Below are 12,022 nucleotides of genomic sequence, written 5' to 3' on the forward strand. Positions count from 1 at the left end.
AGCGCTAAGTGTAAACTTAGTTTGAGATGAAAGCAATAAAACGCGCATGGACTGAGGCATGCAACCCGCCGCACAGGATACAAAATCAATGAAATCAGATAAATAATAATAATTGTGACAGCATAAGCTGAGGATGTGGAATAAAACCCACACTTCTCACTCAAGCTGTGATCCAGAGCCCACCACGATCAATGGAAAGGTCTACAGGGACCTCACCAAGCAGCCCCATCTCCTTCACCAGACTGCCAAACATTTGGTCAGTGATGAGCTGTGGTATCTCATTGCATCACCGCTTCATTCCTAATGGTTTGTCTTTAACAGAAAATCACAGTATATGCAAGATACGTCATTCTTCAATGGTTGATTTCAAAGGTGATGGTGTTGAAAGATCGGCTTTTGTGATGCTGACAGCACGTGGAGGGATGTATTCACCCGTTCGTGCCCTGGCACCAGGACAAATGAAAGTCACACAGCAAAAACCCATGAGAAAGCAAATTAAGAGAAATCAAAGCCCTGAGAGGCTTTCCTTTGGCATACGCAAATGTTTGAGGAAGGATAGTCAGCAATCAAGGAAATCTTTCTTTTAAAAGTGAATCACCAAATCCTGCTCAGCGTGAAGCACATGCAGATGCGCCATAGGCAAATCCTGGTGAGCTCACCCAGCCAGGTCACCAAACGGGCCTTTTTGGGAAGAGACAAGGAGTCTCCTCCTCCTCCGCAGCTCCTCATTGTGCTGGTGCCCGATGAAAGGCACAGCACCCACCGGACTGACGTGAAGCTCCGGTGATGCCCATGTGCTGCCGGAGGTCTTGACCAGGGTCCTCCTGTGATGGGGATGTAACCAAAGCAGTAACTGGGTTCTCCTTGAGGACGTGAGGACCTTATTCCATAATAACAAAACCCTGTCAAAGAGCCTCTTCTGCAGCTAACGCCTTCCCTGTGTCACCTCTGTAGCATCATTAGAAATCGCCCAAGGTGGGAACAGCCAGCCCTCCGTCCATCCCAGCTGCTGAAGCTTGGCCATGTCCGTGGGCAGGAAAGGGAGAGCTGAAGAGTGTTGGGCTGTCCCATGGGAATCGGAGGCGCTGAGAAGAGGTTTGTGCAAGCCCGAACGGTTCAGACCTAGAAGCAAAGTCTTGACCCTAACAGCAATAAGAACTGCTCAGAGCCAGGGGAGAGCACGCAGCGCCCTGGCTGTGCTCCTGCCACCACAGCTGGCAGCAGTTTTGGTACATTTTGCTCAGCTTAGCTGATTCCTAGAGCAAAATGCACCAAGTCAGAGATCTACCCTCAAGCCTTATGGCTAATGAATGCAACAGTAGGACTTTATCACTTGAAATATTAGGACTAGAGTGCTGCCGGGGACATAAACATCCGACTGCTCTGACTTGTGCTAATAAGCAGCATTTACCTGGGTCCTGACACCAGGAGTGCATAACACCTCCTGGCTGCAGGGAGAGATGACTTGGGTGGTCTGGGTTCACGTACTAACGCATTAGGCCTCTGCCACTGTTAAATACTACAGCGATACGTGTACTAACACCTTGTGGGAAAACACAGTGGAAAAGGGATTTAGAGCAATGCAGAACCAGTGGGTACCAGCAACATGCGTGCAGTCACTGGTGGCTAAAAGAGCCCCAAATGGGTGAAAACAGACCAGAGCTATATACATAATGCGCAGTAAAAATGGTCTCAGGGGCAAGCTGGGCTGATTTAGTATCACTCAGGTCTAAACTTTGGTCTCTCTGGCATGCCGGGAACGATGCATCACCTCTGGGATACTAGGAGTGACAGTATCTGCTATGGAAGGGCACCACGGTGAATTCAGAAAGTTTTGCCAACCTGAAACATATAATTCCTCAGAATCTTGACAGACTCAGAGCAGTTTCAAGTAGGGTTTATTTACAGTAATTGCAACAGATTTCCACAAAACTTACTACCGAGTGTCAGTAAATTACACAATACATACAAGAACCTTTTTCTATTCGGCAACCACATATCTTGCATAGAAAGTTTTCTTTTACTGATAAGGCAGAAAATACAATCTCAAAAGGAAACACAGATTTCTAAGCCCTGACATACCCACCAGGACCTATTCTTAGAAGCTTTTGTCACACTGTGCACCTCGTTTTAGCCAGATCAATCAGCAGGAGCAGTCACTTAAGACTGAGCCCAGACTTAGGAGCGCTGCTCTGCAGCATTAACTACACCAGAGTCGTTCCAGCGGGCACTCAGCACCCATGAATGTACATTCCCTATACAAAAAATTTATAATTTAAACAATACTTTTAATAAATGATCACAGCTTAAGTCTGCTAGCAAGAGAAACCCTTTTAGATTTTCCCTTGCAGAGCACCCTTTGATAGAAGTCAGCTAAGCGAGTGCTATGCTGATTTGATCAAACTCCATATTTCCATGCAAGACTCTGCTGATGCATTCGCCGATGTACCTGGCTAACAAAACACTCAGTGTTTGACTGAATGCATCCGCAATCAGTGAGAAACTGCACCGATACAGCACATTATTTTCCCGTTCACCACAGGTATGTGCAATGTACCAGCAGCTTCATTAGCCCCAGCCGTTGGTGGGTCATTAATGCCTTCTGCTCTCTAATGAGATTTCTCCATCCAGTCTAGTAGGATGTCCAGCTCGCCGAGGGATTTAATTGCTGCAGATGTGACATTCAGCTGAAATGATATAAAGGAACAAGTTGCAAGCAAAGATAGCGAGTACAATCCAAGGTAAAAAGAATCTGAATATCTGCATTAATTACTAGACTTAGTCATCAACTTACCCCTTCATAGTTCGCAAGTATTTGCTTAAATTTCTCAGTGGATTCCTGTCCACACAGGCACTTATTTTCCTCATGCTAGAAAAATAAGATAGAATTCATTAGTTTGGGGGTTTGTTTTTAAAAATAAGAGATCAGTTTCTAATTATGCTGGAAATTACTGTATAGACTGAGACTTTGTTAAATTGTGGAAAAGACTGCCGGTCCTTAAATCAGACTTCAGCTAAGAACAGAGTTTACTTCGATAGACAGAGGGACAGGAAAAGTATTGTCCTTAACAACTAATATGGGAGTTTGCTGATGAGTGGGCAAGTATAAAAATTTCTCAGCTGACACACACGCTCTTTACATTGTGCTTCTTTGTATTCTTGTCAAAACCTTTTTTATAAATAAAGATTTTGTAACTTTATAAAATGCTTAGGTTTGTTTATATACCAAATACTAACAGGCTAAACTAAACTGTAGCAACACCCAAGACTTACACACTGCTCAAGTTTCCTCTTCACACTGAGGAAGGAGTTGGCTATGCTGCTGATTTTTCGGTTGACATATGAATCCTCGGTCTTGCAGTGTTTGAAAACTTTGTCCACGTAGAAGTCGAAGAGGTGATGGGTGATGCAGCATCTATCTGAAGACTGAAGGAATAAATTTCATTTTTAAAATGTCTTCCAAAGCACTATAAACCTGCAGTCACCAACCTTTCTACCTCCCTCTAGAAAAAAACATCTCTAACAGCAAGCACGGTAGCTGAGCACAGGGGGATGTTTTGACTCATAAAGCTTTTTCAGTGATGCTTGATATAAACTGATAATATATGTAGGAAATGATTTTAGACTGATCTTCCAGGAGACCCATCCTCAGCAAGTCTTACTGAGTCAACACAACAAATAGCTGATTTTGTAGCTGGGTGTTAGATGCTGAGACCTGAAGCAGTGGCCCATGTCTAGTGCTTTAGAGTGTAAAAGAGAGCTGTAAAATACTTATTTATAATATATTTTATGTCCCAAGATCACATTCACCTGTTTTCGGATTCTTTGACAGCTTTCCACCCAAATCCTGATTTACCTCGCTATGTCTCCCCTGACGGAGGAGGCGGGATGCCGCAGCTAAAGCTCCTGTAACTGGAGCATTACATGCAGCAACAAAAAAAATAATCTCTGCCCACAATTTCTGGAAAGCCAGTCAGGGTGAAAGCCCTGTGCGCTGCAGTCTGCCGCAGGGGCAGGAACCGGCAGTAGGACACCCACCTCTTCTCGTATACGTGATCCGCATCACTTTATCCTCCCTGACCCGCTCAGTGTCTGTGTTTTGCAGGAACTCAGAAGAAGCCATGGTATTGAACAACTTCCCTGAACGCCCTCAGCTGGTACACCTCATGGCTGGTGTTAGGATGCTAGCTGGTCAAAATTATTCAGAGAAAAACTGGAGACACGCTAAGGACACCCACCTTAACCTTGTGCAGAGAATGTGGATAAGACAAGATGCTGAGGGTCCTGATGGGGTCTCTGGCTTGCTGCACGGGAGAAGACAGAGACGGTGAGGTACGTGCTGGCTCCGAGGGGCTTCGGGAGCAGCCGACTAAAGATCCTCCCCAGCTCCACAAGAGCCCAGAGCAATACTTACGATGTTGGCTTTAATTGCTGTGAAACCAGACCTAATCTCAGTCACGCTCACTGAAATCCTGCAGGGTCCAAAGTGGAAGATTTTGTTCGCAGCTGTCGGCATCAAATTCAACCAGCATGACATGGAGAAGAGGCAGAGGAATAAGTGGGATCCCTTCATGCTACGGCAGGATGCAAGCATGGCCAGCTGCCTGGGAGACCTGTTCAAGGAAGACAATATTGCCTTGGTGTTTTTCCTAAATAACACAGTTGTGGTGCTTATGAAAATATACATATTTACATAGCGCTTGTACATATCTATTAAAAAAAACATGCTGACTAGTATCTCTTACCCATTTCTTTTTTACTACCCATGTGCGAGAGAAAAAATCAAATAAAACCAAATATTTAACAGAAGATCCAAAAAGAAAGAAAAAAAATAAAATACCAGTAAAAGTTTGTATGTAAATAGACGAAGTTCTTCTGAAAAATTTGGATCAGAAAATAATACAGCTAAATTAAATTTTTAAAAGTCTACTGACTCAGAAGCAGCAGGAGGTAACTGTGGCTGAAAGCAGCAGATCCCAAAATCTGATCACAAAAGAAAATGCTTTTCCTCAGAAATAGCCTACTTCAAATCCAAGTTCTGTTAGCACTGAAATTTACAGTTATTAATGAAAAAAAAATAAAAATCGGAGACTCATTATAGAAATACAAGGAGATATGCATGAGCACATAGAGCAAAAGGATAAAATCAGTATTTTACCTTGTTCTTTGATGTGGGTTCACCTGTCTTGCTGACGTCTGACCTGAAGAGCTCCAAAGAACACGGTTTTATCCAGGTACCGGGAGGAAATAACTCTTCGATTAACTTTTGGGATTTTTCTTGCTTTTCCCAGCATGTATTTCCTTTTGTAATTTACTGAATTAATGAGCTAGTGAAAGGGACAACCTCTCTCACCCACAGGAGTTTCCCTAACCTATGGAGGCGGGAAATCTTGGCATTGCTGTGTCATTTTTCATTCGGGAAGAAGGACGTGACCAAAAGGAGGGACCATCACGGGGGTTACGTCCCCAAAATGCCAAGCTCGGGTGTTCCTCTCGGCACGGAGAGGGGCCGTTCCCGGCTCATCATGGAGCCATTGGGATGTGGGAAGCCGGGTGGCATCACCCCCTCCGGGATGCCAGTGGTCCAAACGTCCCGAGGCGGGAGGGTTTCTGGCAATGGGACCTGGTGTGCTAGTAAAAGTAGCGTGACTCAGAAAGTTGGCAAGACCTTTCTCCATCACTGTCCTGGCACACGGGGCCTTCACCCGCCGCGTACGGGGGACCCTGCTCTCGGGCTCGCTCCTCAGGTGGGTGGACGCTTCTCTCCATCGGCACATCCCTGGTGTTTGGAGAGCAGAGTTGCACAGGTACGAGAGGTCAGGCCTTTGGGATGACACAGCTCCCACCGCGGTGCCAGAAGAAGTCACTTGGTTTTCAGGAGCACGGGTGACTTAGGTGATGGCTATGCACAGTCCAAAGTTATCACCCTGCAGAAGGACAGACATTTCACTCAGACCTTTACAAGCCCATCAGCCCAGCGGCAGCAGGGAAGTTTCACCCACCAGCAAAGACTTTGACTGCAAAGTCTGTGATTACCCTGCTGCAAGCATTAGCTGCTGAGCAGAACTGATGCAGCCAAGGTCCTCGAGCACACCAGGCGTATTCTCATACCAACATTTCAGATCCAGGCAGTCCCCAGGGAACCAGGGTTTGCCAGCTGGGGCATGCTGTCACATGAATGTGGCAGCACTGGTGCAAAACCCAGGTGGTTCACCATGCTGTTGGCTCTGAGGCTAGTGTGGTTGTTTCTGTAACTCCTCTGGAGGTAGCTAAGTTCTGTCTACAAACAAAAATGAGCAGTTAAAAAACCTTCTTGGACTACCTGTACCCAGGAGGGAAGGTCAGATGGACTTAGAGGGCATGGAGGTGGCAAAGACACTCCTCTAATCCTACAGCCAACCTCTGGAGCCGGCACGATGCTCTGGGTGAGAGCAGCAGTCTGAGCCTGTGCCTGTTGCAAGGCGGGTAGATCTTGTGCGCCACTGCCTGTGGGCCAGGGCTGTTCTATAAAGTTTTGCTGGGTGAGTAATTTATTGATAACCAAGCTCAATCTTGAGCATATATCCATCATCGGGGAAGACTAGGCAAATAGATTTTATGCCCAGGCTAGTCATAGTATTGCATACAGTATTGCTGAAACTACCCCAAACGCACTAAACATGCCTCCCTCATCGCCATGCCTCCACACCGTAAAACAGCCAAAAGGCAGGTCTAAATCTGCAGCAGGTTGCATTTGCCCTTGCTGAGGTGCTGGAGGGATCCTCAGCAGCGCAATGTTGTTAATCTTTGCCTTCCTCCCCCAATTCCCAGCTGCTGCCTGTAATTGCAGCAAAAGTTTTGCCTGGAGCAGAGGAAGCGGCACCAGCAGCGTTCCCAGGCAGCCCGGCGCACACCCAGCTTTGGTGAGGAAACGAGGGAAGAGGCAATGAGTTCTTACTTAATTATGTAAATTGCAGATGAGAAGAAGGGATTTCTTTTTTTTTTTTTTTTTTTTCCTTTTGGTAACTGAACTGACGCTCAAGACAGTTCAGCCAAATGCCAGCAGGCAAGAAACAGTCATGGGTTAAAAATTGCCAGCCAGGCTGGTGGAGGAAAGATGCTGGGGTGATAGAGGAACAGGAGTGAAATGTTATACTGTTGGAGTCCAGGGCTTTGCTCCATTACAGACCTCTGCAGGGTCCTGGGCCGGTGTCCCTTGGCCTCTCCGTCCCGTGACTGACCATTTGCAAAGCGGAGGCAACAGCATGACCCTCATCACAAGGGCAAGGAGGAGAATGACCACATCAGAGAGGGGGGGGAGACAATCCAGATAGTTTTTCATTTTTGAAGTATGTGTGCAATGATGGTGATTGATTACCCCAAGTGCTGGACCTGGGGGAGGTCCAAAACCTCACTTTTTGGAGCAGATGGGATGGCATCAGCAGGGATCTCAGCGTGTGTTGGACCAAGTCCTGAGAGAAGCAAATCACCCAGGCTTGGCTTTCCCCTGGCAGCCTGACTAAAGGAGGCTGTCATCTACCTGCCAGCTACGACCACATGAAAATATCCTCAATAAAATAGCAAGCCATTTCTCATATGCTCTGGGAAGGAAGAGGAAAAGGAGAAATAGGGATTTCTGAGTGACTCTGCAGATGAGCTCAGATAGTAAAATGGGAACTGACTCCCCCAGGCACTCTCAGAATAATTAAGCCTTTTGCGTACAGCAGCGCTGGGGAGCGTGCCGGGAGCGGGGAAGTGGTCCTTGCCCAGGGAACCCTTCCAGGCAACTCCCTTCTAACGGGGGAGGGCTCCTCCCTTGGAATTTTATGGTAGGCACATTGTGACAGGGCACACTACAAGTAGTTACCACCCAAATAACAAGCAAAGGCAGCATCGGGGGTTGTTAGCCAGCTGCCATCATGCTAGGGAGTTAAAAACTAAGCCCCGTGTATCGTTAGGTTGTCTTAGAAATCATTTACACAAAGTCCGTGGTGAGCAGCACAGCTCCTGCACGTCTCACATCTGCAGCGACGCCACTCGAAAAGGCACAAAAGGGGCCAGCAGCCCAGTGGGGCCAAAGGGAACGTTCCCGGTGCAGCCTGGAAAACAAACCTCGGAGCAGATTCTTGGACCGCTCCAGCTCTCGGCAGCTCCGACCGCTGCCAGGACCGATGATGCTCAGCCTCATCCTGCCAAGCAGGCGGCAGCATCCGCATCACCTCACCGTGCAGAGCTGGCATCGCTGCTGTGGTAATGGAAACATCTCCAAACCAGCAGAAAGCACCAGCCTGCTGCAGACAAATGGCTTGTTGAAATGACTAACACAGCAGACGTTCCTGGAGAGCCTGGGAGCATGACGGGAGGCAAAACACCTACTCACCGACAGCGGTTACGTCAGGAAACTCAGCAGCAGTTCCCAGCCTGCTCCAGTGTTGGGGCTGGAGAGCCATGCCCTGTGCACGCCACTTACCGTGAGTTCCTGCAGTCCTGCTCAGTGTGATCCACTGCTGACCCAAATCCACATTTATTCACTTCAAATATCCAGAAGTTTTTGTTTTATCCTAAAAAAAAACTCCTTTAAAAAAAATATCAAGCTGTTCAGATCTGAAGGAGCCATGCTGTCAAGAACTGACCACACACACACATTAACAGTAGGTTTCCAGTAAAGTGTTTCAGAGTGATAAGGTACCAGTTTCAATAGTACATTTCAATGTAGCTGCATGCTGTAAGATCTGATAATACTTTACAGACCATTCTTGGTTTGCCATTCTTTGTCATTACTCATACTTCACTGCAGCTTCAGGTATACCAGCATTTCAGATATGAGGTTAATAATGGTTTGTACACAGATCCACAGAACTAGACAACGTGAATGATAGAAATGCCTCCAGTAATTTTAATAAAAGAAAAATCAAGACTTAATAACAAAGTCCAGCAACAATAACAGAACTCAGGAACTCTTCCTGACATCCATCAGGAAAAGATCTGCAAAAATTAACGCGGCCGCGTGAAACAAAAATGCTTGTAGAATTTTACATCTCTCCTGGTAATACTGTAGCTCACCAAAACCCCTACCAAAGGAACGTGATTCTGTTTCCACAGGCAGAAGAAAATGTTTCCACTTGGGTTTTATGCACCTGAGTAATTTCTTACATACCTGCAGTGGTGTACATTGTCAGACAGCCCTACCCTAGTCATAGCTGGGCACTAATGGGAAGATCGACTGCAGCAGTGGTGCTATGCTGCAGCTCTGAGTAGTTCTCAGCGCCTTAAAAGTCAGAGGTTTTATTGTCAAGCAATCACCTGGCCCTCCGATCCAGATCCCATTTCAAGTCTCATTTGAACAAGTGCTAATCTGGCACAGTCCTCTTGAAACCCAGGGATTCACAGCAGCACCCAGATGGGTGTCACCCACCCTGTCGTCACTATTTCCATTAGCTTCTGCACCGATGCGCTTTGCTCTTCGTGACGGAAACGTGCTCCGCAGCCGGCAGTGCCCTCTCCCAGTCTCAAAAAATCTGGCTGCTCTTCTCCCTCTTAATTAGTGTAGTTCATTATCAACAGAAACCAGGGACGAGCAGGCTCGCCAGCCCTGCCGCTCGCTCAGCCCCAGCTCTGTGGTGCTGCTGACAAAAGTAAAAAATTGTTTTTCTCGGTAAACTCGACAAATGACTCAGAAAAAACTGCAAGGAGTTATGGGCTGATAGGTGTGGTACATTGTGTGCCCTCTTCTCGCTCACGTTTCTAACCATAACCACTTGAACAGTTCTGAAAATCAAACACTGACTACTGCCTTTTAAGGAGCAACAGGCTAAGCACGGCTCAGCTTAATGAAATGCAACTTTCATTCAGTCAGGCTCAAAAGATCTCCGAAGCCAGGGGAGCAAAACTTCAGGCTCTTTTCCAGGATCTCTTCCCGAGCAGCTCACGGGGCTCTCGGCAGCTTTAGGACCCCCCTTTGTGGGCAGAGCGGCTACTTTCCCAGTACTGAGGGGCTGAGGGACTTTGGGAGAGCCTGGCAGAATGTCCCCCACCCTATGACGATATCTGAATCATCCTGGTTTAGGCCATTGCCCGGGCCTGTCCTTCTGGGGCTGTTTCTGCTGTTTCTTGTTACCTACAGCCCAGCCCAGGACGTCCCCAGGTGCAAGCTTCATCAGAAATGGGAGAGAGCCATCTCCCCCGGGCACCATCACCCCGGTTGCTGTGGGTGGCCCCGGGCTCGTCCCGTCCTCGCTGGATGTCCTCGGCCGGGTCGTGGTCACTCCCGGCTGTGCAGGGCTGCACGTCACAGAAAATGACATTGCCTCAGCCACCGCCTTCACGGAGCAGATGTGACACTCATCTGCATGACTCACCAATGGCAGTGTTGCTGCCAAGCCGGGATTTCACCAAAGAGGGTAAAGAAAAATGAAAAAAAAAAGTGCACTTTTGCTTTTTTTTTTTTTTTTTTCCCCCTCGAAGATTCACCTTTGTGGAAGGGGAAAAGCGTGGTGGAGGATCTTGTACACCGACATATCTGTTCTGCAGAAAACCATTAATTTAGTCACCAGGTTGGGGGGTGTTGAAGGTTAGACACTTGCTTCCCCTGTTTTGATAAAATATGAACTCATATTTTGGTTATCATAAATGGCATCTTCCCCAAAGGGAAATGCATATATTAGGTCTTTACAGTTTACTAATACAGCTAAAGAGCAGCTCCTGCTAGCTTTTCTTCAACTGTCCAGCCCTTGGGTTTCAGCAGCCACTTCTGTGCCCGGGGGGTTCCTCTGCAAAGTGCGCGTTCAGAAAGTGGTGAGTCCAGCCAAAGTGCCACTGTGCTGAAAATCAGGCAAGTGCACGAGCTGTGTGTGATGCTAGGGACCAGCCCAGGGGAGTTCAACACATTCCTGCTAAAATCAGGAGAGCTGGCTAGAGAATCAAATTGCTCTTGGGAAATTTTCACCCCAAAACTGCAATAGCTCAGGAGTTATCCAAAAGGTTTAGCGGCCCACTGCTTGGGTACATGTCATTCTTTTCTGATCGTTTCAGCAAGATTACCCAGTCAGAGAATGAATTTTGATGGGGGGTTTTTTTCCCCACCATGTTGAGGAAATTGGCTATTTCTGCACAAATTGGGATATAGTTGCCTTAAAAGCACTGCCCTGCCATTGAAGATGAACAGAAGTGTCCACGAGAGAACGATGCAAAGCCCAGCACCCGTGCCAAGATTTGCACTGGTCTTCAAATGTGCATATATATTTCAAAGACTCAAATCTGCCAACGAGATTAAACGCAGGCTTAATGAATGAGGCTTTTTCAGTTTCCAAGAGGTTTCAGAAGATTTTTGATGTGGGCATCTGACATATTAGCAATTGGGCTTCTCTAAGCAAATATAATGCCGATGTATAGAAAATGCTGAAGTACAGTCAAGATTTTGAGCTGCCTGAGAAGCACCCCTGGTGGCCTGCGAGGCTGTGCGCTGCTGGGAGGACCAATATTCACACAGAAATGAAACTTTCTTGAAAGGTCTTTCTGAGGGAGAGAGCTGTGATCAGTGAATATGAAAAATGATCTAAGCAAGTCAGACTTCCAGTTTCAAAAACTACAAGAAGCCCCCATGCACATCTTCCCTGAAGAATTTAGATTTGTTTACTATACTTGCTTCTAATTTTAAACTTTTTTCTCTCTTGCAATTAGCACTACAATCATAATTCGCATTACCAGCCATCGCGATGCTTCACTTGGTCCTGCACTCCTGGGGTCTCCCATGGGCACCGGGTTATGCTGTTGATAGAGCAAGTTTGCACCTTGGAAAGTAGGCAATCTAAAAGAGACAGGAGGCAGAGAACCCAAGAGGAGACAAAAATAAAATTAGCCAAAATTGAAGAAAATAGCTCATTCCAAGGTCAGGGATTTTCCATCGTGAGCCTGGGGAAGCCCAGCTGAAGCCCATGGATGCTCCCATGACTCACAGAAGAGCTCGTGCAGGCAGTTCTGGGGTGCTGTTCCCCACCAACGGGCTCTTCTTCGGAAAAGGCTTGTTAATGTTTAGAAAACCAAA

At 46.8% G+C, this 12,022-nt stretch overlaps 1 protein-coding gene across 3 annotated transcripts; it reads right to left on the bottom strand.

Annotated features, from left to right (window-relative positions):
- Positions 1 to 1,860: 1,860 nt before the first annotated feature.
- LOC126052379 (interleukin-20-like) lies at positions 1,861 to 7,285 on the bottom strand. Of its 3 annotated transcripts, none has more exons than XM_049832935.1 (7): positions 6,037 to 7,285; positions 5,159 to 5,927; positions 4,415 to 4,613; positions 4,239 to 4,304; positions 3,274 to 3,426; positions 2,795 to 2,869; positions 1,861 to 2,687 (listed from the first exon to the last, which is right to left on the bottom strand). In XM_049832935.1, the coding sequence occupies exons 3-7, from the start codon at positions 4,592 to 4,594 to the stop codon at positions 2,610 to 2,612; spliced, it is 552 nt and encodes a 183-aa protein (XP_049688892.1). In that variant the 5' UTR covers positions 4,595 to 4,613; positions 5,159 to 5,927; positions 6,037 to 7,285; the 3' UTR covers positions 1,861 to 2,609. The 3 variants fall into 3 exon arrangements, with proteins under 3 accessions (XP_049688892.1, XP_049688893.1, XP_049688891.1); XM_049832936.1 differs by having other exon boundaries at positions 6,003 to 7,285; XM_049832934.1 differs by having other exon boundaries at positions 5,159 to 7,285.
- Between the last annotated feature and the right edge of the window lie 4,737 nt (positions 7,286 to 12,022).

Source organism: Accipiter gentilis, chromosome 29, assembly GCF_929443795.1.
Source record: "Accipiter gentilis chromosome 29, bAccGen1.1, whole genome shotgun sequence".
NCBI classification, from domain to species: Eukaryota; Metazoa; Chordata; class Aves; order Accipitriformes; family Accipitridae; genus Astur; species Astur gentilis.

Bases quoted from the DNA above. Each gene is read 5' to 3' on its own strand.
- LOC126052379 (XM_049832935.1), bottom strand. From the start codon at position 4,594: ATGCTTGCATCCTGCCGTAGCATGAAGGGATCCCACTTATTCCTCTGC. The intron at 3,427-4,238 runs GTGGGTGTCCTT...TTATTCCTTCAG, and splicing joins ATTCTCTGCACAAGGTTAAG to TCTTCAGATAGATGCTGCAT. The intron at 2,870-3,273 runs GTAAGTCTTGGG...TTATTTTTCTAG, and splicing joins AGAGGAAACTTGAGCAGTGT to CATGAGGAAAATAAGTGCCT.